The 21,954-nt window shown below is 30.5% G+C and overlaps 2 protein-coding genes across 2 annotated transcripts; both read right to left on the reverse strand.

Moving 5' to 3' along the window:
- Positions 1 to 800: 800 nt before the first annotated feature.
- LOC104888081 (hypothetical protein) lies at positions 801 to 2,585 on the reverse strand. The gene has a single exon (XM_010672914.1). It carries the CDS (start codon positions 2,583 to 2,585, stop codon positions 801 to 803), a length of 1,785 nt encoding a protein of 594 aa, XP_010671216.1.
- A 14,824-nt stretch (positions 2,586 to 17,409) lies between these two features.
- LOC104888082 (ethylene-response factor C3) lies at positions 17,410 to 18,390 on the reverse strand. Its single transcript, XM_010672915.4, has one exon. The coding sequence runs from the start codon at positions 18,321 to 18,323 to the stop codon at positions 17,592 to 17,594; it is 732 nt and encodes a 243-aa protein (XP_010671217.1). The 5' UTR covers positions 18,324 to 18,390; the 3' UTR covers positions 17,410 to 17,591.
- Positions 18,391 to 21,954: the final 3,564 nt, after the last annotated feature.

Below are 21,954 nucleotides of genomic sequence, written 5' to 3' on the forward strand. Positions count from 1 at the left end.
TTTCCTCAAGGACTTCAACCTGTGCAACCATGGAATTCGACATAGATATTCATCACATAAGTGAAATCTAAGAAGTGTAAAACGAACAATAATGCATTAACATTTCATAAGGTCTAGAACAATCATTATCATATACACTAAATATGCCATTGATTTTCAACATTCCCTCATCCCTCTGAAGTTTATGGTGAAGAACCAAATGAAGGGATATTGATTCAAAATTGTACTTTCTTTTGGAAACTGTTTTATTATGAAAATCCATTATCATACACTGAATTTGCTTTCCCTCCAACCAAACAAAACCGTTGTATCAGTCAGACAGTCATGTATGGAATGAGTGAATTTGCTTTTCCTTCCAACCAAACAAAACCATTGTACCAGTCATGTATTAGCAAATTGTTCGAAAAGCCGCTAAGTAAGACAGCAATCCCATGGTTGATCGTTCAGTGACATTGAGTTCAGGTCAGTTACAACTCAAATTATACTATTAGGTCCAAACTCGGCCTTTACAGAAGGCGTCAAGTCGAGCCAAATTCAGCCTATTCGAGTCGAAACTCTTCTATTCATGTGCCTACCCCTGCAGTAAGCATACAACATCAAAATGAAGCTGATCATGTATATCTGATCTTGACAGACAAAATTAAAGTATAACAGAGGCAACATCCATAGAATGAGTTCACCACATTCTCAATATATTCTGGAATAAAATCATTCTTTATTATATACCAATTAATTAAGCATGAGTACAGAGTACTACATTACTTAGTAATTTGATCAATGCTTAAACTAGAACAAAAACATCAATCATGAACTACAAGCTGATCATACTCAGGCCTAGAAATAGCAGCATTCATCACGCTCTCAGGAGTCAAAACACCACAATCATCCAAGAACAAGGTTAGCAAATTCTTCGAAAGGCCGCTAACAACTGCCATCCCAGGTTGATCACACTTTACAGGAACACCTAATGAGCCCTTCAAATTCCAAACCACAAGTTCCGGAACCTTCTGAATTCCTCGATCTCGAAACTTCCTCTGTATATCAGCATACTCCATCTCCCAGGGATGAACACAAACCTTATCAAACTCCTCATCAATAAAAACAAAAAACCTTCTTAACATCTGATCTTCAGTCAAATTCTCCTCCAAAGTAAATTTCAGAATTTGATCAAAAACTTTCTGTAAATCCACCTTAGAATCACACATCATATGTTGAACTGACTCCACTTTTTCAACAAGTTTTTCACCCTCAATGTGATACAACTCAGGATCTTCACCCCATGTAATTACCTTCCCCTTCCATGGCTCACACGACAACTCCGAAACCAAAATCATAAAACCAACACAAACATCACCTGATATATTATTAGCCATTGCACTACAATTAACTAATTCTCCATTATTCTTACCTAAATCATCCAGCATTCGCTTCCATTGAAGCTCGGATACAAGATTAAGTTCTTTATCAGAATCATAAAGACTTGAAACAATTTCATTAGGAAGTAAAGCACCAGCACAAATTGTTAACTCTCCTTCCTCAACATCTTCAAGATACTCCTCAAACCCATCTCTATCTCGCTTAAGAAACACCTTCTTCCCTACATACATAGCCTTAGAAGCGACTCGATCATAAGGGATATCCCTCCATCTTTTAGCACACATATAAACCTCAGGCAAATCGAGTTCACGTCGAAGAGGGACTAAAACTTCCTTCCTCAATCGAGTACGAACTCTATAAGCATAATGATTTTCCTCTACTCCATCATACTCCTTACATTCATCACGTGGAAATAATTTCCTTGCAATCTTTTCACAAATCAAAAGATACTCATCATAAGAAGAATCTAATGAAGGACACCACTTTGCAGCTAAACTAACATTGTCAACATCATTCACTCTTAATAATTCCATATCTTTCTTTAAAAGATGAGCAAAAACATCACAAACACAATCATACAAAAACTTATACTCAGGATCATGATTATACCTATCTATAGCTTTCTTAGCTTTATTAGCCTTTTTCTCAAGTTTAATAACCTTAGCCTTTTTAAGATCATCTACACCTGCAACCTTCTTCGTGCAACGTTGCGCGAAGAAGGCAGGTTTCATGGTTTCCCATTCCCTTTTCATTCTATATCTTACGTCAGATCCCTCGAGGATCCTAAAAAGAATCTCGAGAAGATCCTTGAGGGATCCGAAACGAGCAATGTACCCCACGTTGCATGCTAGGGTTTTAGGGTGGTTTTTGTGAAGCCACAAAGCAGAAGTGTAAAACCCTTCTTTATCATTCTTGCCAGTGCCTCTAACAGCCCTTAAATTACATATGAGTTTAAGGGTTGTTAAAGGAGAGTGTTGCCAAGAGAATTGTAACCGTTGGATGAGTTCTGATGAGGTGGTTTGTTGGGTTACGTGGAAGAAATCTAGACATGGGTTTCCAGTAGAGAAATATGATGATGATGATGATGATGATGATGATAATGATGATGGTGGTTTGAGTTGATCAGAGGGATGAATGGACGGTGGTGATGCGGTGGTGGAGATAGTAGAGGAGTGGAGCTCTGGAGGACCTAATAAACCAGGAGCCATTTTTGGAGAAAGAATTAGAATTAATAGAGAGATTAGATTTATTAGAGAATTAGAATTAAGAGAGAGAATTAGAATTAGAAGAGGGAATTATATGTTTAATTTATAATTAGGATTGCTTGGGGATCAAGGAGTAAGGACGGCTGATTTGCTAGGGTTTAATTAAGTATCTGTAAACAAAGTTTTTTTTAGCACCCCACCTCCTGGTTGCAATAATGAGTACATTTCGGACTGTAATAACTTTATTTCGGGATTGTTTTAGTTAATTTGATGTTCGTTTTTTCACAAAAAATAAATAAATTAAATACCTGTTTTTCTTCTTTAGGAGTGTCCGGGATGTTTGGTGGGTTAAATTCCCCAATGCGTATCATAAATTGAACGTTGATGGATCCAAATTATGAGATGATAGTGCTTCTTGTGATTTTATCATTAGGGATGATTCTGGTGGTATTGTTATTATGGGTGCCATGTCTATTAATCATAGCAATTCCGTTCTTGTGGCGGAAGCTTGGGTATGGGAGAAGGAATTAGCACTGCTTTGGTGTTTGGTATTAAGAATCTGATTGTAGAAGGGAATAATCATCTTGTGATCAATTATCTATGTAGGACTTGAAAAATTCATTGGGAAATCAATTCCCTCGTGGATGATGCTCATTCTGATTTGGCTTATTGTGGAAATGTCACGTTTTCTCATTGTTTAAGAGAGGCGAATCAAGCAGCGGACTTTCCAGCTCACAAAGGTCACTCCTGTGGTTCTCTTCATTACTGGTTTGAACTTCTGGACTTAAACTTTCTCTCTATTACCCGAAATGATGTTTTAAGTTGGTCTTATATAAAGAACTAGCCTAGTTTTTCTCTCTTGTTTAAAAAAAAAAAATGAAGTTGGAGTGTTGGGGTACAAGTTACGAGTAAGCCCATTTGATTTTGGACAAATTTATTTCTTCAAGTATTATATGGGTTGATTACCCAAATGGAATTGGGTTTTAAAGATGGGGAGAGGGGGGTGGGGAAGAAAGCACTAATTAAGCGGACAGTAAAAATATTGGATAACCGAGTCCATATCTGAATGTGTGTTGAAAATTTAGATCCATTAGAGGTCATGAGCACTTCTGGTCCTATTTTTATTTTTTTGGACTATGTTGGTCGGTTCTTAGTTGATCTGGTTTTGTAATCGGGATTCGAGTTTTGAATACATATTTTATTATAAACTAGTTTTGAATCCCGTACGTTGCACATGTTTTTTATTTTATTATATTGCAATCTTTTGTTACTATTATTGTTGATTTTGCGTTGCGTGAAATGAGATTTTTCAACACTATTTTATTTACATACTTTTACTGTTCTTTTTCTATTACAACAATTACTGATTTAGGTAGTTTTATCTTTTGGAACCATTCCACTTTTGATATAAAAAAAAAGGCAATTACAGTTGACAATATTATCTTTGGGACAGATAAAAAAGAAGTGTAAAGAGTATTTTAGGACAGATAAAAAGGGAAAGTGTAAAGACTAAAGAGTATTTTGAGACGGAAGAAAGTACCTAGTAAATTTTGAGATCTTGATAAGACTGAAAAATAACTATTGAGAATATTTTTCGCTACTTTATCAAAATATATTAATCTTTTAAATTATTGGCAAAATGACTCTTATGATTGGTATACGAATCCAAAATTTGAAAGGTTGACTATTTTAAATGATTTACTTATTAAAAGGTTGACTATTTGAAAGTCAAAATTTAATGATTTTAAGTAATTAAATATTTTATTTAGTCATATTTTGAAAATTATTTGAATAGCCTAAACATCTTTGAGTTTAGTAAAAAGGATTTTAAAATGGAATAAGAAATCAACTACGCCCTAGTACCCAATCATTAAATAATTATTGCAAGTCCAAACACAATTTCCTAAATCCAAAAAGGGTTACCTATATAAACCCCAAATTTTTTACTACACTTTATTTTCTTTCTCTTCCTTCTCCTCCTTTTCTTTTTTTCGGCTCTCCCCCTTTCCTCTCCTTTTCTCTCTTTCGTTTTCTTCTCTCTCCTCTTCGCGTGTTCGACCGACCACCGCAAACCGTCGCCAACAGCCACCGGACCACTACTGCCGCCCTTCCCCTTGTGTCGTCGTTTTTTCTTTTCTCTCTTTGGTTATTTCTTCCTCCTCTATTTTTATTTAATGTTAACTTTATTCTTTTTAAGGATTGATTTAATATTTTCATGATTAAAGTTCATAGTTTGATGATTTAAATATAAATTTCAAATTATGTAATTGATATAGTGAAGTAATTAAATTTTCGATTTATTTATTATGTTTGAACTAAGATTTTAAGTATCAAAGCATGGGTTTTTAGGATTTTATGAGTTGGAAAATCATAGTATTATATTATAGTTTATGAAATTAAGTACTCTTAACTATAATTATGATTATGATTATGTTTAATCATATTTTAAAGGGTTTTATAACCATCTAACCTTTCATTATTGGATCATGTTGTCCTCTTTGAATTATTTTAATTACTTTATGAGGAACGATGACCTTATTTGGTAAGTTGGTTATTCACTTATGAAAGGTTGGTTGGTTGTTAACTTGGATAAACAAATAAATAATGGTTATGGAAATAATATTGGAATTATTCTTGGGTTGTTAAGTTGATGATCACCTTATCTAATTCTAAGATAAAAATGAAATTTTATGTATCCTTGATTATTGCGGTTTTACTTTGTGAGTCATAACAAGTACATAATTTAATAATCACTTAAAGTGGAAAGTGAATAGTAATAAGTTTTGGACTTGTGCATGTCTAAAGCGTTAGACTAGTATGAGTTGGAGTACATTAGTGGTAGCCTGTGGCTTTTTATTGGGACGGGTTGATCATCATTTCCTATTCTTATTTAAAAGGTCCCTCGATATTATAGTATAGGTCAAGGTCATACGAAGTCGCGCGCTCATACTTCGTCTTCTAAATTGAAGATTGGTTTGGTTTGGACAACTCTTTCCATCGTCTACTCCATTTAAATTAACTAACTTATTAGTGGTGGAGTCAAGTTCAGCAAAAATAGTCTGATATGTTATTATATGATAATTTATCCCTGCTTAATATTTATTAGTATCATGTTAAACATATATATTTATTTTACGCGATTTATGTGTGTATGTTGATTATGGATATGCCTTACTTATTGATCCTGTGATGACCCATTTGATGAGTGGTCTATCTGGACCAATAGAGCATGGTCCATTTTAGGTTCGAAGGTGGTGCATCATGGGATCGGGTTTTCGTTGATAGCTTGTCTTGACTTTATTAATATTATAGTTGACTTTGACTTTATGTTGGTTTGACTTTTGGAGTTGTCTTTTGGTTTACTAAGTTTTATTTTTGAAGTTATTTATTATTGTTTCTGCTGTAAAATTGTGAATAAGCCGATACGTTATCACACGGGCAGATAATGCTTTGATTATTGTTTAAGTTTTATTTTAAAAAGGTTTTTAAAAATAGAGAATTGTCAGGGTGTTACACCTTTTTTCTTAAATTGAAGATGGGCAAGTATATCTATTTGGCAGGAGAGAGTAATTAAGAAAAACTATATCCATTCAGTGGGTAATTTATCTGCTAAAGATAGACATTAATACATAGTGCAATCCAACCTGATATCAATAAATATCATTTCAATTGACTCAATAGCAGATTACCCACTAGCCGGATCTAGCAATCTCCAAGTAAAATGAAGTCACTCATATATTTTTTTTTTACGATTTTCACATATATCTATGATAATATTTTTTGCATCTTATAACCTTGCGAGTTTTCAAATTCACGATATATCCCCGACATTTGAAAAAATACATCAAGCTACCCTTATGACTAACAGAAGTCTAGCGATGTTATCATTAACCTCTACTCCTCCCTCTAATCCTAATTAAATCATCTAACCTTACCCTCTCTAACCCCATCTAACCCTAACATTAACCCCTAATTAACCCTAACAACCCAATCACCACCCCTCCTCCACCACCCCTTTCCCTACCGCCCACCACTACCCAAACCCCCCTTGCACAAGTGTGGAGAGGGGGGAAATTGAGAATCTCATTTTATTTGGGGTAATAATCTAACCTTTTTAAAAAGGATAGAAGAAAGGCTTCTAATTAATTGGTCAACTTTATTCTTAATGAAGTCACTCATATAAACAAACTATTAGGATATTTGCATTTATTACTCTTGTTCTCTATCGTTTTGCTAACTATTCTGATTATCCAATAACTAAAGTAAATCATGTGTAAACTAATTTAATTGGTAAAATCTTGAGAAGCGATATCCAAAACTTAAGATCAAATTCCGCCTAATCAACTACTTCTTTTGTCTTTTTCTTCTAAGAGTCGCTATTTATACTTAATTGTTCCAATCTACCAAAAACGAAAACGTTAAAGATTCAATCCAACTCAACTTTAAAACTAATAATTTATCACCCCAATTCACTCACACCCGGACATTTGTTAACCACGGGACCAAGAGAAAACATCTATCTCAATCTGAAGCAAAATCACGAATGAAAAGTCGCCAATCAACAAGTGAACCAAATCCGAGATACTACAAGCACCAAAAATATGATATGGTGTATTCCATTAAATTCAATGACCATCTTATGACTTATTTATTATTAATCTAAGTATAGACCGACAATTGGATTTTGTCTACAGTTTATGATGGCAATGACTCGTGCACATACTATTATTGTTTACAGATTGAAAACTACTGCTACGATTAATAGTTGATACTGCTACAAGTTTCATTTTTCTTGACAATTCAACTGAGTTATCGTCAATTTTTCAACGCAGCATCTGTATTGATGACTGTCATTATTCCTTGGCTTAGTAGCTTCACTCTCAACCGCAAAATAAAATTCAACCGCAAAATAAAATTCTTATAGTCCGTTCGTTATTTTTCGTTTTCAGTTTTTTTGAAATTAAAAATCAAAAACAGAAAATCAGAAAAAGTGGTTTTTATTTTTTAATTGTCAGTTTTCAAAATCATCATATTCCGAATAAATTTGACTAAATTTTTTATACATTATAGAACGTATATCATATATCTTTGAAAATCAAGAAAACCAAAAAAATAAAAAATCACAATAATACCGAACGGGCACTTAGCTTTCAAATTCAACTTCTTTGTTTTCTTGAGTGAAGTACTTTTTCATTGTTAACTTATTAGGACGGTACTTAATTCTAATTTTTGCAACTTATCTTTTTAAAACATTTAGTATATGATAAAATTAGTTTTTGGATTAATGAAAAACAAAAGTTTACTACATTATACCTTCAATGTTAGCTACTGTCAAGCTATATCTTCTTCTTAGTTTTTAAACCACTACATCAACTACTATTAAACAAGCTTAAAAAAATAAATTTAATAAGACATAACACTTTTTATCGATAAGACATAACACTTTTTTATCTCTAGTTTAGTTTTGACTTGATCAAACATTGAATTGAGATAAAAGACTCTCACTATGATTAACTAATACTTGCGTATTTTAAAGGTGAAGACCAAACAATAATAGCTAATGAACCACTTCATTAACTATTTTCGTATTTTTACAAGTGAAAACCGAGCAATAATAGCTAATGAATCACTTCATGGATGATGGATCCCAGCTATTTGTTGGTTTTGTATCACAAATCCCACTTGAATTAATTCAAGCTTGCTTTGTAAGGCTATGTTTAGTTCACCTGAAATTTTCTGATCTGATCTGAACTTATTTTTTCTGATCTGATCTGATCTGAACTTATTTTTTCTGAACTGATCTGATTACAAGATCTTATCTTTTAGATTTCTCTCAATATAAAAGAAAAAACATAGTCATGTCGGGTCTTGTTTGATTCGTCTCAATGAGTACTTTATTAATATTCAATTATTATAATTTTTACTAATATGTAATGAAAGATATTTTATAGTAAAAATGAGTTTAAAAACTGACAGATTTGATCTGATCTGATCTGAACTTATTTTTTCTGATCTGATCTGATCTGATCTGATTAGATCTGAAATAAGCAAAAATAAGGTGAACTGAACATAGCCTAAGTCTCGGAGAAAATTCACATATACCATATAATACTTGGCCTCCAAGGATTATGATGTCCTTGGACTCCAAGGCTTATGCTAATATGCTTGCATTTACTATAAATTCTCACTTAGCATAGACTTAGGCTATGTTCAGTTCACCTGAAATTTTCTGATCTGAACTTATCTGATCTGATCTGATCTGAACTTATTTTTTCTGATCTGATCTGATCTGAACTTATTTTTTCTGATCTGATCTGATCTGATCTGATCTGATCTGAACTATATTTTCAACAAGATCTTATCTTTTATAAATATATTATTACTATTATATTATTACTTTGTAAATCATTATTATCAATACATTATAAGATATTCTTTATAGTGTTACTATTATTATCATTTTATTTCTATTACAACTTTTATACAACTTTTATTATTAATAATAATTATTATTATTATCAGTATTATAAGAACAATAATAATTATGATCATAATTATTATTATTACTAAAAATAATTATATAACTCAAGTCATTATTTTATAAGAGCACTTATACAATGTTTCACACTTTCCCTTAAAAAAAGTTTCACACTTGAGAAGTCGGCAAACTGAACTCTTTTTTTTCCATATAAAATAGAACAAGATATACAAACAACTATGACTTGAGCAAAAAATAAATAAATATCGTGCAACTTCAAATAGCTAGAGAGATTTGAAATTCGGTAGGAAGAGGTATACCAATCTAAATTTATAATTTGTATCTCACACTTAGCTTATTTTGAAATGTAATCCGAACATAGTAGTTTCGTTATCATGAATTTGAGATATCATATTTTATATATTTCTTATTTTTGCGTCAATCTTATGTTCTTAACACTGGCTTTTAATTTTCTATTATTTAATAACAACAAAATAACTTAATATAATAATAACAATGACATTTATAATGGTAACAAAAGATTAATAATAATTACCAATATTAATAATTAATAAGTAACAACAACAATAATAATAATTCTTTTGAACAAATGTACTAGTAAATAATAATACCCCTTTGTATTTTTTTATCTTTGTCACTTAGAATCTTGACACTATTCACAATAAGAGATAATCTTTTAGATTTTTCTCAATATATAAGAAAAATATAGTCATGTGGGGTCTTGTTTGATTCGTCTCAATGAGTACTTTATTAATATTCAATTATTATAATTTTTATTAATATGTAGTGAAAGATATTTAATAATAATAAGTTTTTAAATATAAGCATGATATGATCTGAACTGATCTGATCTGATCTGATCTGATCTGAACTTATTTTTTCTGATCTGATCTGATCTGAACTTATTTATTCTGATCTGATCTGATCTAATCTGATCTGATTAGATCTGAAATAAGCAAAAATAAGGTGAACTGAACATAGCCTTTTATTTCAGATCTAATCAGATCAGATCAGAAAAAATAAGTTCAGATCAGATCAGAAAAAATAAGTTCATATCAGATCAGATCAGATCAGATCAGATCAGATCAGACCAGATCAGATCAGATCAGATCAGTTCAGATCATATCATGCTTATATTTAAAAACTTATTATTATTAAATATCTTTCACTACATATTAATAAAAATTATAATAATTGAATATTAATAAAGTACTCATTGAGACGAATCAAACAAGACCCCACATGACTATATTTTTTCTTATATATTGAGAAAAATCTAAAAGATTATCTCTTATTGTGAATAGTGTCAAGATTCTAAGTGAGAAAGATAAAAAAATACAAAGGAGTATTATTATTTACTAGTACATTTGTTCAAAAGAATTATTATTGTTGTTGTTGTTGTTGTACTTATTAATTATTAATATTGGTAATTATTATTAATCTTGTTGTTACCATTATAAATGTCATTGTTATTATTATATTAAGTTATTTTGTTGTTATTAAATAATAGAAAATTAAAAGCCACGTGTTAAGAACATAAGATTGACGCAAAAATAAGAAATATATAAAATATGATATCTCAAATTCATGACAACGAAACTACTAAGTTCGGATTACATTTCAAAATAAGCTAAGTGTGAGATACAAATTATAAATTTAGATTCGGTATACCTTTCCTACCGAATTCCAAATCTCTCTAGCTATTTGAAGTTGCACGATATTTATTTATTTTTTGCTCAAGTCATGTATGTGTTTGTATATCTTATTTTTATTTTATGGAAAAAAAAGAGTTGAATTTGCCGACTTCTCAAGTGTGAAACTTTTTTTTAAGGGAAAGTGTGAAACATTGTATAAGTGCTCTTATAAAATAATGACTTGAGTTATATAATTATTTTTAGTAATAATAATAATTATGATTATAATTATTATTGTTGTTCTTATAATAATGATAATAATAATAATTATTATTATTAATAATAAAAGTTGTGTAAAAGTTGTAATAGAAATAAAATGATAATAATAGTAATACTATAAAGAAGATCTTATAATGTACTCCCTCTGTTTTTTTTTATCTTTCTCACTTGGAATTAGGGATGGCAATGGGGCGGGTCCACCTGGACCCAGACCCAAACCCGTTTATTTTTCAAAGACCCAGACCCGTTGGGTCTAGATTTTTCAGACCCAGACCCGCTGAGTCTAGCGGGTCCATGGGTCCTAAATGGGTCCTTCTTAGTTTTAAGTTTTCATCACATTTTTAAATATATGTAATTAAAAATTTTCCCCCTAATATATATAGGTTCTTGTATCCATGGTTAAACCATTCTCTAAATAAAATTTTAAGAATTAACTGATAAAATATCAAAATGTTACAACTTATAAAGTAAATGTCTCTCATAAAATTTTAGAGTTTAGGTTAAAAAAAAAATTCTAATATGTAAATGGGTCCGCGGGGCGGGTCTGGGTCTAGCATATGTGGACCCCGACCCACGCTCTCCGGGTCCCGGACCCGACCCGGACCCATTGGGTCTAAAATTTCTAGACCCAGACCCTTATAAATGGGTCGGGTCCTAGCGGGTCTGGGTCGGGTCCAGGACCCATTGCCATCCCTACTTGGAATCTTGACACTATTCATGCATAGAGAGAATCTTCTCAAATGTTCTCAATTTATAAGAAAAAACATAGTCATGTGGGGTCTTGTTTGATTCATCTCAATTAGTACTTTATTAATATTCAATCGTCATAATTTTTACTAATATATAATGAAAGTTATTTAAGTTTTAAAACGTGCATTGGAAGACGCGCACAGAAAAGTAGGAATGATAAAAAAAAACAGAGGGAGTATTGCATAATAATGATTTACAAAGTAATAATATAATAGTAATAATATATTTTATAAAAGATAAGATCTTGTAAATCAGATCAGTTCAGATCAGATCAGATCAGATGAGAAAAAATAAGTTCAGATCAGATCAGAAAAAATAAGTTCAGATCATATCAGAAAAAATAAGTTCAGATCAGACAAGTTCAGATCAGAAAATTTCGGGTGAACTAAACATAGCCTTACATTTGTATCAAGTGTACCAAGAGTATCATACACATATTAGTTCTTAGGCTATATTCAGTTCACCTTATTTTTGCTTATTTCAGATCTAATCAGATCAGATCAGATCAGAATAAATAAGTTCAGATCAGATCAGATCAGAAAAAATAAGTTCAGATCAGATCAGATCAGTTCAGATCATATCATGCTTATATTTAAAAACTTATTATTATTAAATATCTTTCACTACATATTAATAAAAATTATAATAATTGAATATTAATAAAGTACTCATTGAGACGAATCAAACAAGACCCCACATGACTATATTTTTTCTTATATATTGAGAAAAATCTAAAAGATTATCTCTTATTGTGAATAGTGTCAAGATTCTAAGCGACAAAGATAAAAAAAATACAAAGGGGGTATTATTATTTACTAGTACATTTGTTCAAAAGAATTATTATTATTGTTGTTGTTGTACTTATTAATTATTAATATTGGTAATTATTATTAATCTTATTGTTACCATTATAAATGTCATTGATTATTATATTAAGTTATTTTGTTGTTATTAAATAATAGAAAATTAAAAGCCATGTGTTAAGAACATAAGATGGACGCAAAAATAAGAAATATATAAAATATGATATCTCAAATTCATGATAACGAAACTACTATGTTCGGATTACATTTCAAAATAAGCTAAGTGTGAGATACAAATTATAAATTTAGATTTGGTATACCTCTTCCTACCGAATTTCAAATCTCTCTAGCTATTTGAAGTTGCACGATATTTATTTATTTTTTGCTCAAGTCATAGTTGTTTGTATATCTTGTTCTATTTTATATGGAAAAAAAAAGAGTTCAGTTTGCCGACTTCTCAAGTGTGAAACGTTTTTTTAAGGGAAAGTGTGAAACATTGTATAAGTGCTCTTATAAAATAAATGACTTGAGTTATATAATTATTTTTAGTAATAATAATAATTATGATTATAATTATTATTGTTGTTCTTATAATAATGATAATAATAATAATTATTATTAATAATAAAAGTTGTATAAAAGTTGTAATGAAATAAAATGATAATAATAGTAACACTATAAAGAATATCTTATAATGTATTGCATAATAATGATTTACAAAGTAATAATATAATAGTAATAATATATTTTATAAAAGATAAGATCTTGTTGAAAAAATAAGTTCAGATCAGATCAGATCAGAAAAAATAAGTTCAGATCAGATCAGATCAGATAAGTTCAGATCAGAAAATTTCAGGTGAACTGAACATAGCCTTAGAGAGAATACTCTTATACATCTCCTTCAAGACTCTCTGAAAATTAGATCCAACTAGTATTTTTGGCCCGGGCAATGTCCCGGGTCAATAACAATGAGCACATACCTATTTTATTTTTATATAATGTTTGTGATGGAATAAAATTTTGATAAATATTTTTCATATTATCATTTGTTACATTTTATTTCCGAATTTTAAAATGAATTAAGACATGGATTGATGATAATTACCTTTTATTTTCAAAATTTAACATAAATTCTTACATGAAGCAGTGCTAGTGTTTTTAGTGGGTACATTTGTCGTAAAAGCAAAAAAAAAAAAAATCTTAAATTCTAAACATATTGGGCCACAAAAATATGTCAATGCAGTCTCTTGTTATTGCTCTAATAACGGTGTTAAGGATAAAATTACTTGTTGAAAACTATAAGATTTTAAAATATTCTGTTTGATACATTAGATAATAAAGTTTATAACACTAAATTGAAAGTTAAACTTTCACTTTTCATAATGAGGTCAAGCATTTAATACCTACAAAGTATTTTTTAAAACATGTACATTACATCGATTCTTAAAAAGATACTTGATGATTTTAGCGATATGTCACTATCTTTTATATTCCATTATATTCTATATTCAATCATTTATCCCTAATTTTAAAAAGTATTCATAATAATTTTATTAATAATATCATCGAACATATAGCATATTTGACTAAATATTGAAACAAATAATGGAAATAGCTCAAGTGGTTAAAGTACTAACTAATGACATATGAGGTCATGTGTTCAAATCTTAACATGTGCAATTTTTGACAGAATAACATTACAAGCTTACATGGAAGTGGTGTGCTTACATGGCATCATATATACTTTGGAGTGCGAGTGCCACGTGGCGTTCTTTCGTTGAAACGCGCGCCTTTTAATATATTGTATAGATATTAGTTAGAAAGTCATACCATACTCTTGTTATTCTTTGGAGTTGTACTCTCGTACTCTTTTTCATATATTGGATAATATTAGTGCACGTTTTTATGGTTTTTTTTTTTTTTTTACCTTTTTTCTAAAGGTTTTTTTCCCACGTTAAATTATATGTTTATTTCTATTTATCTTGTCCATATTTTACTTATTTTTCTCATTATCACTATTTGCTTTCGCTTGTACTCCTAATCCCAACACAATTATGAAATTAACAACACAGAAAATCATGCATAAAGTCTTAATCCTGTTTGAACTGATTGGGTTGATATCAACAATATTTGAATAAAACGAAATGTCACTTGACATATTTACCAGTTTCCAAACGTAACGTTACTCCTCTCTTTCTTCCATATGGATAGAAATCATACTCTTAAGAATTTTGACTCTAACAAATTAACAACATTTGGCACTCTTAAAAAGATGCACTTTCCATTTTCTCACAAGATCCGGCTGAGTCTGACCAAAATGTTTTGATCTTTTGACATTTGCAAATTGCACCATAAAAAATTACTTATCTTGTATACTGGACCAACTATTATATTATAAATTTACAACCTACGGAAAGCTTTAGTTTATTATTCATTTCCGTGGGTCATGACCAATTGATTGATATTATATAGTGGCTTTCTCAAATAGATAGTCTATGCCGCCACATGAAATAAAGTACGAATTTTTTATTCAAATTTTAATTTAGTTTCTTGAATTATGGCTTATATATTTAGGACGGTATTAAAGAAAAAATAAAGTGCTTGTTTGATTGCAATGAGAATTATTATTTTAATAAAAATTTACAATTTGTGAGAATTTAATTCTATTATAAAATTTTCAGTATTTGTCTAATTTGTTTGGTAGATATAAGAGAAGTTATAATTTATATAAACTTATCTAAGAAGTGCGAGTGATCAAGGGGATGGTAGATAAATTAATTATTATATTTTATAGGAATTTTATATTTTCGTGAATTTTCATTGCTCCCATTTCCCCCACTTCATGTCAACCAAATAATTACTCAAATCAAAAAATCATGAGAATTTGTATTGCCTACGTAATTTCCTGTATATCAAACTACCATAGTTGCTAATACTTGTCATATTTATCTTTAATTTGTAGCTTGCTTTCAGTATACATTTGTTACGATAACGGACACGAATGTAGAAGTGAGCTTGTCTATCAAATATACAAACTTCTCAAGACCAAAAGATTTGAATCTTTAACCACAAGGCTAGAAAGTAACTGAAATTGGTACCACTTTAAGCTATCACCGGTTTCTTATTATGATAAACTTGTGATAATTTATAGAATTAATTGGGATAAATTATATGTAACAACTAATTTCAAATAAAATAAGTATTTTTTTAGCATAATTTAAGAAGACTTGTTAATATAAAATTAATTTATAGTTAGAATCAGCATCCTCAAGTCATGTGCTCATTATTTGAAAAGTTGCTGAAAATGCCATTTACCATGTTGTTGAAGAGTTTTTATATGGTTATTTATTAACTTCTTTGGGTTGTATTATGTGGTCCGCAACTTTCGTGTATAAGATGCATAAAAACAGATTTATGTCATTTTACAAGTTGTCTTTCTTCATTATTAAACCTAACGATGACTTTAATAGTATTATTTTATCTTAAGATGATGAGATTTCATAATCCCATTGTTGGAAGTTGGCGTCCCTAGTCCCTACAAGATCGTACTCCTCCAATTACAACCTAGTAGCAATGAATTGTTTTTAAGAGGGCAGAAAAATAAGAATATTAATATGGAGCTAATAAGACGATAATCTCAAATTCTCAAACATAACCATGCAAGTTGACGATTTGTTGTAGCCCATGGTATTCATAATCAGTAATACTGCTCAAGATCTCACTAATATTTTCAATTTTCACCCAAAAATATACAAAGAAACTAATTAATTTAACTCCCAGGAACAGTGCCGTTTGACATAATTCTGATTAGGAACATCTTTTAATATATTAATATAGGTTGTCCTGTCAAAAAAAATATAGGTTGTCAACAAATTGTCGAACATTACAAAAGAAAACATGGATCTTATGATAAGTTATATGAGTATATTGATCTAATTAAGGCTGCTGGTAGGAGTTAAACTAACGTAACAATTCGATCAGAATTTAATTTAAAGTAAGCAGATTAAGGTTGGAATTTGAATAAATTTAATTGAATAAGGTTAATGTCTATTTTTCCAACCTAAATATAACCTATTTTCTTTTCATATTTAACTCATTTTTAAGAGAGAAAATCTCAAAAATATATTGACAAATTTTTAATTGGTAAAAAAAGACTCTAAAATAGAAACTACTATATTGTTCTTTTTTTCTCATATGATTATTTTCAATGGTCTATATGTATAACCCTCTTAAATTAATACTCCAACAAAAGTCAGGATTGAAATTCCAACTTGTTAATTAAAAAGGTTAGGTTGAACTCCAATAAACTTCAACCTGTTTATAGTTGACACATAAAAGAACCCAACTTGTTAACCATATTACACATGTTTTGGATGAGACTAAAAATAGCAAAAACAACCACTTCACTAAAATTACCAAAAAAAGAAGAAAAAAATGGATAGAAAAAAGACTATATAATTAAAATCGATCGATAGAAAACATTTGGGCCATAAAATGACTTAATTAGCTTCTCCTCTGCCATCCACATGGCCCCTAGCTATAGTGTTCTTTTTTTTGTTTTGACGTGGACCCATATATAATTTTTTTTAGCTTCCTTCGGAAACTCGTGATAAGATGAATTTTCTCTAGGCTGTCCTCATACATAGCGACTCACCCAGAGTCCCAACAAGTCCCAACTCCCCCCTTCGGCCTTCCCCCAACAATATTGAAATTTGCTTCTACCAAAATTCGAACATTGGTCTCCCATGTGTGAGATAGGAAACTATACCATTGGACCCAAATATCCTTGGTGTATGTGGGCCCATATATAATGTTGATAATTAAAAGTTGAAAAGTATAATGAGTTGTGAAGACATAAAAAAAAAATGAATCCACATAGTCCAAAATTTACAAAATATAAAAACAAAAAATAGCTTAAAGGAAAAAAAAAAACAAAAATTACTAATACTAGAAATTCACAAAAGAAAAAAAAATATAAAAAAAAAAACAATATTTTTCACATTTGAGCTAGCTAGGTAACTCTAATTAAAAATATCACCTTAATTTAAGAATTGCTAATACTTTCACTTGCCATCAATAATTGTTCCAAGTAATCAGAACCCAAATCTTCAAAAACAAACACATTACTACTATTATTATTAGTATTAGTATTAGTATTAGTATTTTCCAACGATGATGATGATCCCTTGTTTATTTTCCCTTTGTTTTTCTTACACATAGAGTTATTAGACTTATTCTTCCTTAAAGAAAGTCTATTTTTCATTACCAAAACTGGCGAACACCCATTTCCAAACTCATAATTCATCTCTTTAAGCGATTCTTTCACTACTTCCTCTGGAAAATTAAGAACAGCCATGGATCCTCGAGTCGAAATCGCGGCTTGATCATAAGCTAATGCCGCAGCTTCAGGTGTATCAAAGGTTCCTAACCATACCCTAACACCATTTCTCGTTGAATCTCTTATTTCAGCTGCATATTTTCCCCAAGGACGTTTTCTTACACCTCTATATGATTTTTCACCTTCACCTCTACGTGTATTCTTTTCTTCCTTGATTATTGATGATGACATTGATGATGATACTTCTTCCTCCTTCACTCCAACCCTCCTCCACGAGGATGAGGATGATACCGCTCCTGGTATCGTCGTGGTGCGTGCATAGCTTGTCATCTCATTTTCGTCCAAGGGAAGAATATTTGGTAGATTAAATTCTTCCCAAGAGAACGTTTCTGGAGATGATGAATAAAATGAACAAGTTTCTGAAGATGATGAGTTCATTTTTTTTTTTTGTTTGGTTTTTTTTTTGTTGTGTTTAGTTGTTAACAATAATGTAAGGAGTAATAGATGAATGATGATTGATGAGTTTGGTTCACTACTTCCTTTTATATACGTTGAAATGGGAGAAAAGACCTGATTTAACCTGTTCTCTCCAGCTTATTTTCAGTTCAGTTTAGTTCAATTCAGTTCAACTTTGGACAATATTTTTACTCTCACATATCACTATTCATTTCAGCTCAGTTCAATTCAGTTCAATTTATTAGTTCTGTTCAGTTTCGTTGTTTTATGCCGAAAAGAACAGGCTTAAGTAAGAAAGAAATAAAGTAAAGTGAAGTAAAATAAAATTAGTAAGTTCAAATGAAATTAGTTAAAATGAGAATATACACGTGGGTCAAATAACTCATGGCGGCCAGGTCATCAGTTTGCAGCTGAGTGATATCACCTAGTACAAATCTATCAATGACTGAGTATTATTCTCGGTTCCTAGTCGCTTTTTTTCCCCTTAAATTAATTAAGGGGTAAATCTAGCTTAGTTGAATTATTATAATCTTAAATATTAATAAAGTGTAGGTTAAGACATCGGAATTATAATAATTGTCATATGGTCTAGCTAAATTCTGTTATTACATGAAGGAATATATATCATTGGGTGCTTTAATTATTAGCTACATAATGGTGTCATGTTTAGGTTTTATTATGTTTTTCTTTTTAATATATTAATTATAGAAATGAAAACAAAGGATATATGTTGTGTATAGATCTCCCTTGAGGAAAAAAAAACACCTTAACTTTCTCTTTAATTTGGCAATTATAAAAAAAAATAGTACAAAAAATTATACATGTGGTGGAGTGGAAATCGATCATATGAAAATGAGAATGAAAAAAAAATTCAATTTATCATAATAATTATGATTGAATTTACCATTCATATGATTTGAAATAAAAATTGATAAGCAAGAGTAAGAGATTACAATGCTGACAAAAAAAGACAACCTATATATGATATATCCTTTTTTATTGAACAAACCCTCTACTAAAAAAGGGCACCTCAAGGAGAAAGAATATATTCCAATTCCAGATCAAAGTTGAGCAAAGATCTAGGACAAACAAAAAAAGGTAGTTAGGAAGCATAGTTTTAGGAAAAAAAAAAAGGTAATAATTGAAGCTTACTAAAATAGTATATTCAACCTAAAAGTGGGATTTTTATAAATAATATTTTCTATAAAACTATTAAATGTTGTACTTTTTTATGTTTCCAGTGCATGTGCTTAACCACTAATTATGAGTAGGGCGGGCAATGATGTGAGTCGAGCTCGAGTTTGACTAAACTCGACTCGAACTCGAAAACTCATACTCAAACTCGATTCGACTCGAAAACTCGCGAGTTTCAAATTTTCAAGCTCAAACTCGAACTCGAACTCGTTTCAAGCGTGAACTCGAACTCGTTTCAAGCTTTTTGGTCATTTGATATAGTTTTATTTTTTATAGAAGAAATTCTTTACTTTGCTTTTTAGTCATTTTATACTTTTTTTTTTCATTTTTTAAAAGAAAAATACAAGTATTTTTATAGAAAAAAATAAAGTTAAAATTTCTTATAAAAATTAAAAGTATATATATATATATATATATAGGTTTATCGAGTATCTCACGAGTTTCTCGAGTCGAGTATTGAGTTGCTCGATTCGACTCGTTAACCTGTCAAGTCGAGTTCAAGCTCGAGTCGAGCTTTGACCGAGCCGGGTTCAAGTAGCTCGCAAGCTGACTCAACTCATTGCCAACCCTAATTATGAGTAGGTCAGGCGACCTATCCTGCTGTTGTGAGTGTTTGTGCAGTGTTTGTGCTATATTTGACGGATGATAAAAAAAATATTGATATGATTTGTTAATCTAGTGTGGAATTTTATAATTAAGTAACCAAAAAGTAATTCATATCTTTCCATTTTATCTTAGTAAGTACATCTAAAGTTTTACCTACAAAAAAAATTCTATATTATCAATTATTCATATCCTAATACAATAATCCCCAAATTTTGCATTATTATCACATCTATTTTACAAATTTCTAAATTATTATTCATGGGCAAGAAAAACTAAACCCGCCACATAATTTTGGATCATTGTTATTAGGATATGTGTTATCATATTATCATTCTCATACTACTCAAACTTATCAAAGTTTTTCTACATTATGTCATTGCATTTGTTGGCTTTCTACTTTGTATCCTAATTTTTTTGCAATTTTTTTTATAAAAGGTACTCCTACTAGTGTTTTTTTTTTAGTTTTTTCCTATTTGTTTTTCATGTCTCTAATGTTTAATTTCAACTATTAGTATCTTAACTTATGTTTTAGTAAAAATTGTTATGAAATGTTAATGGTTAACAAATATGTATTGTATGAAGAGAAACTAATAAAACCTTTCAATTGGATAAAAAAAAAATCCCTATCTAAGAATTTAAATATAATTTTTTTTCTAACATATAATTAAACACCAATAATATATGGGGAGATTTACTCTTCTAGGAAAAGAAATTATCAATGGTCAAAGTTTAAACTTAAAACAACAAAATCGACAAAAATTCAGATGGATGGCTATAAATTATAATTAAAAAAATGTGTTCATAAAACTCAAAAGAAATCCAAGAAGAATTGAGCTATGTTTGGCAATCTTGCCGTCTTGGTCAAGAGTATATCTGAAGTGGGTCCCAGCAGTGGCGGGCGAGTTTCTAGAAGTGTCCTTTCTCTTCTCTATTCGTTGTTCTGAACTTCTGAACTTCTTGTTAAAAACAACTAAAATAAAAAAACGTTTCTTACACCAATTATACTCCTACACTCCTACTCGCAACTTGCAAGAAATGATAATGTTGAATTGTTGATTACAGCTTAGTTGTAGTAGTATAAGGTTTAAACCCCACCACCACTCCTCAAATATCTACACACACAAAAAAGCTAAAACTAGTTTTGGTTCTAATGAAACCTTGGCCTACAAACCCTAAAAGTTGAAATGTTAAAAATTGGCAAAAAAAAAGTTCAAATTACAATTATACACATTTTCTTTTTTCCCCTCAACCATCTCCCACCACCACCAGTCACGTCACTCAACCACCATCCACCTCTTGCCACCACCATCCCCTCCTCCACTTCCTTTATTTAAGATTTATTTTACTCCCTCCGTCCCTTAATAGAGTGCCCATTTCTCCAATGCACGTTTGCCAATGCACGTTTTGTATCGTTAATATCTTTAATTTCATATTAGTAAAAATTATAAAAGTTTGATTTTCTTAATGTACGTAATGAGACGAATCAAACAAGACCCCACATGACTATGTTTTTTCTTATATATTAGAAATATTTTTTGAGGGCTTTCTTTACCTTTGAATAGTGTCCAAAAAAGAAATGGGCATTCTATTAAGGGACGGAGGGAGTATGTGCTAAAGTACTAAATTTTTTTTGAGGTGACCATGGCTGGAATGTTTGGCTTAGACGTTCAACTATAGCCCAAACGTTCGGCTTTATCGTTTTGGCCAAGGGTGAAACGTCTAAGCCAGGCGTTCCAGTCATGTTCACCCCAAAGAAATTTCAGTTTAGTGTTCCTCCCTTTATCACCCCAAAATAATTTTAGAGGTGGGTGGT

Source organism: Beta vulgaris, chromosome 3 (assembly GCF_026745355.1).
Source record: "Beta vulgaris subsp. vulgaris cultivar EL10 chromosome 3, EL10.2, whole genome shotgun sequence".
Lineage (NCBI taxonomy): Eukaryota > Viridiplantae > Streptophyta > Magnoliopsida > Caryophyllales > Amaranthaceae > Beta > Beta vulgaris.

Excerpts from the sequence above, each read along its gene's own strand:
- LOC104888082 (XM_010672915.4), bottom strand. The coding sequence starts at position 18,323 with ATGAACTCATCATCTTCAGAAACTTGTTCATTTTATTCATCATCTCCA.
- LOC104888081 (XM_010672914.1), bottom strand. The coding sequence starts at position 2,585 with ATGGCTCCTGGTTTATTAGGTCCTCCAGAGCTCCACTCCTCTACTATC.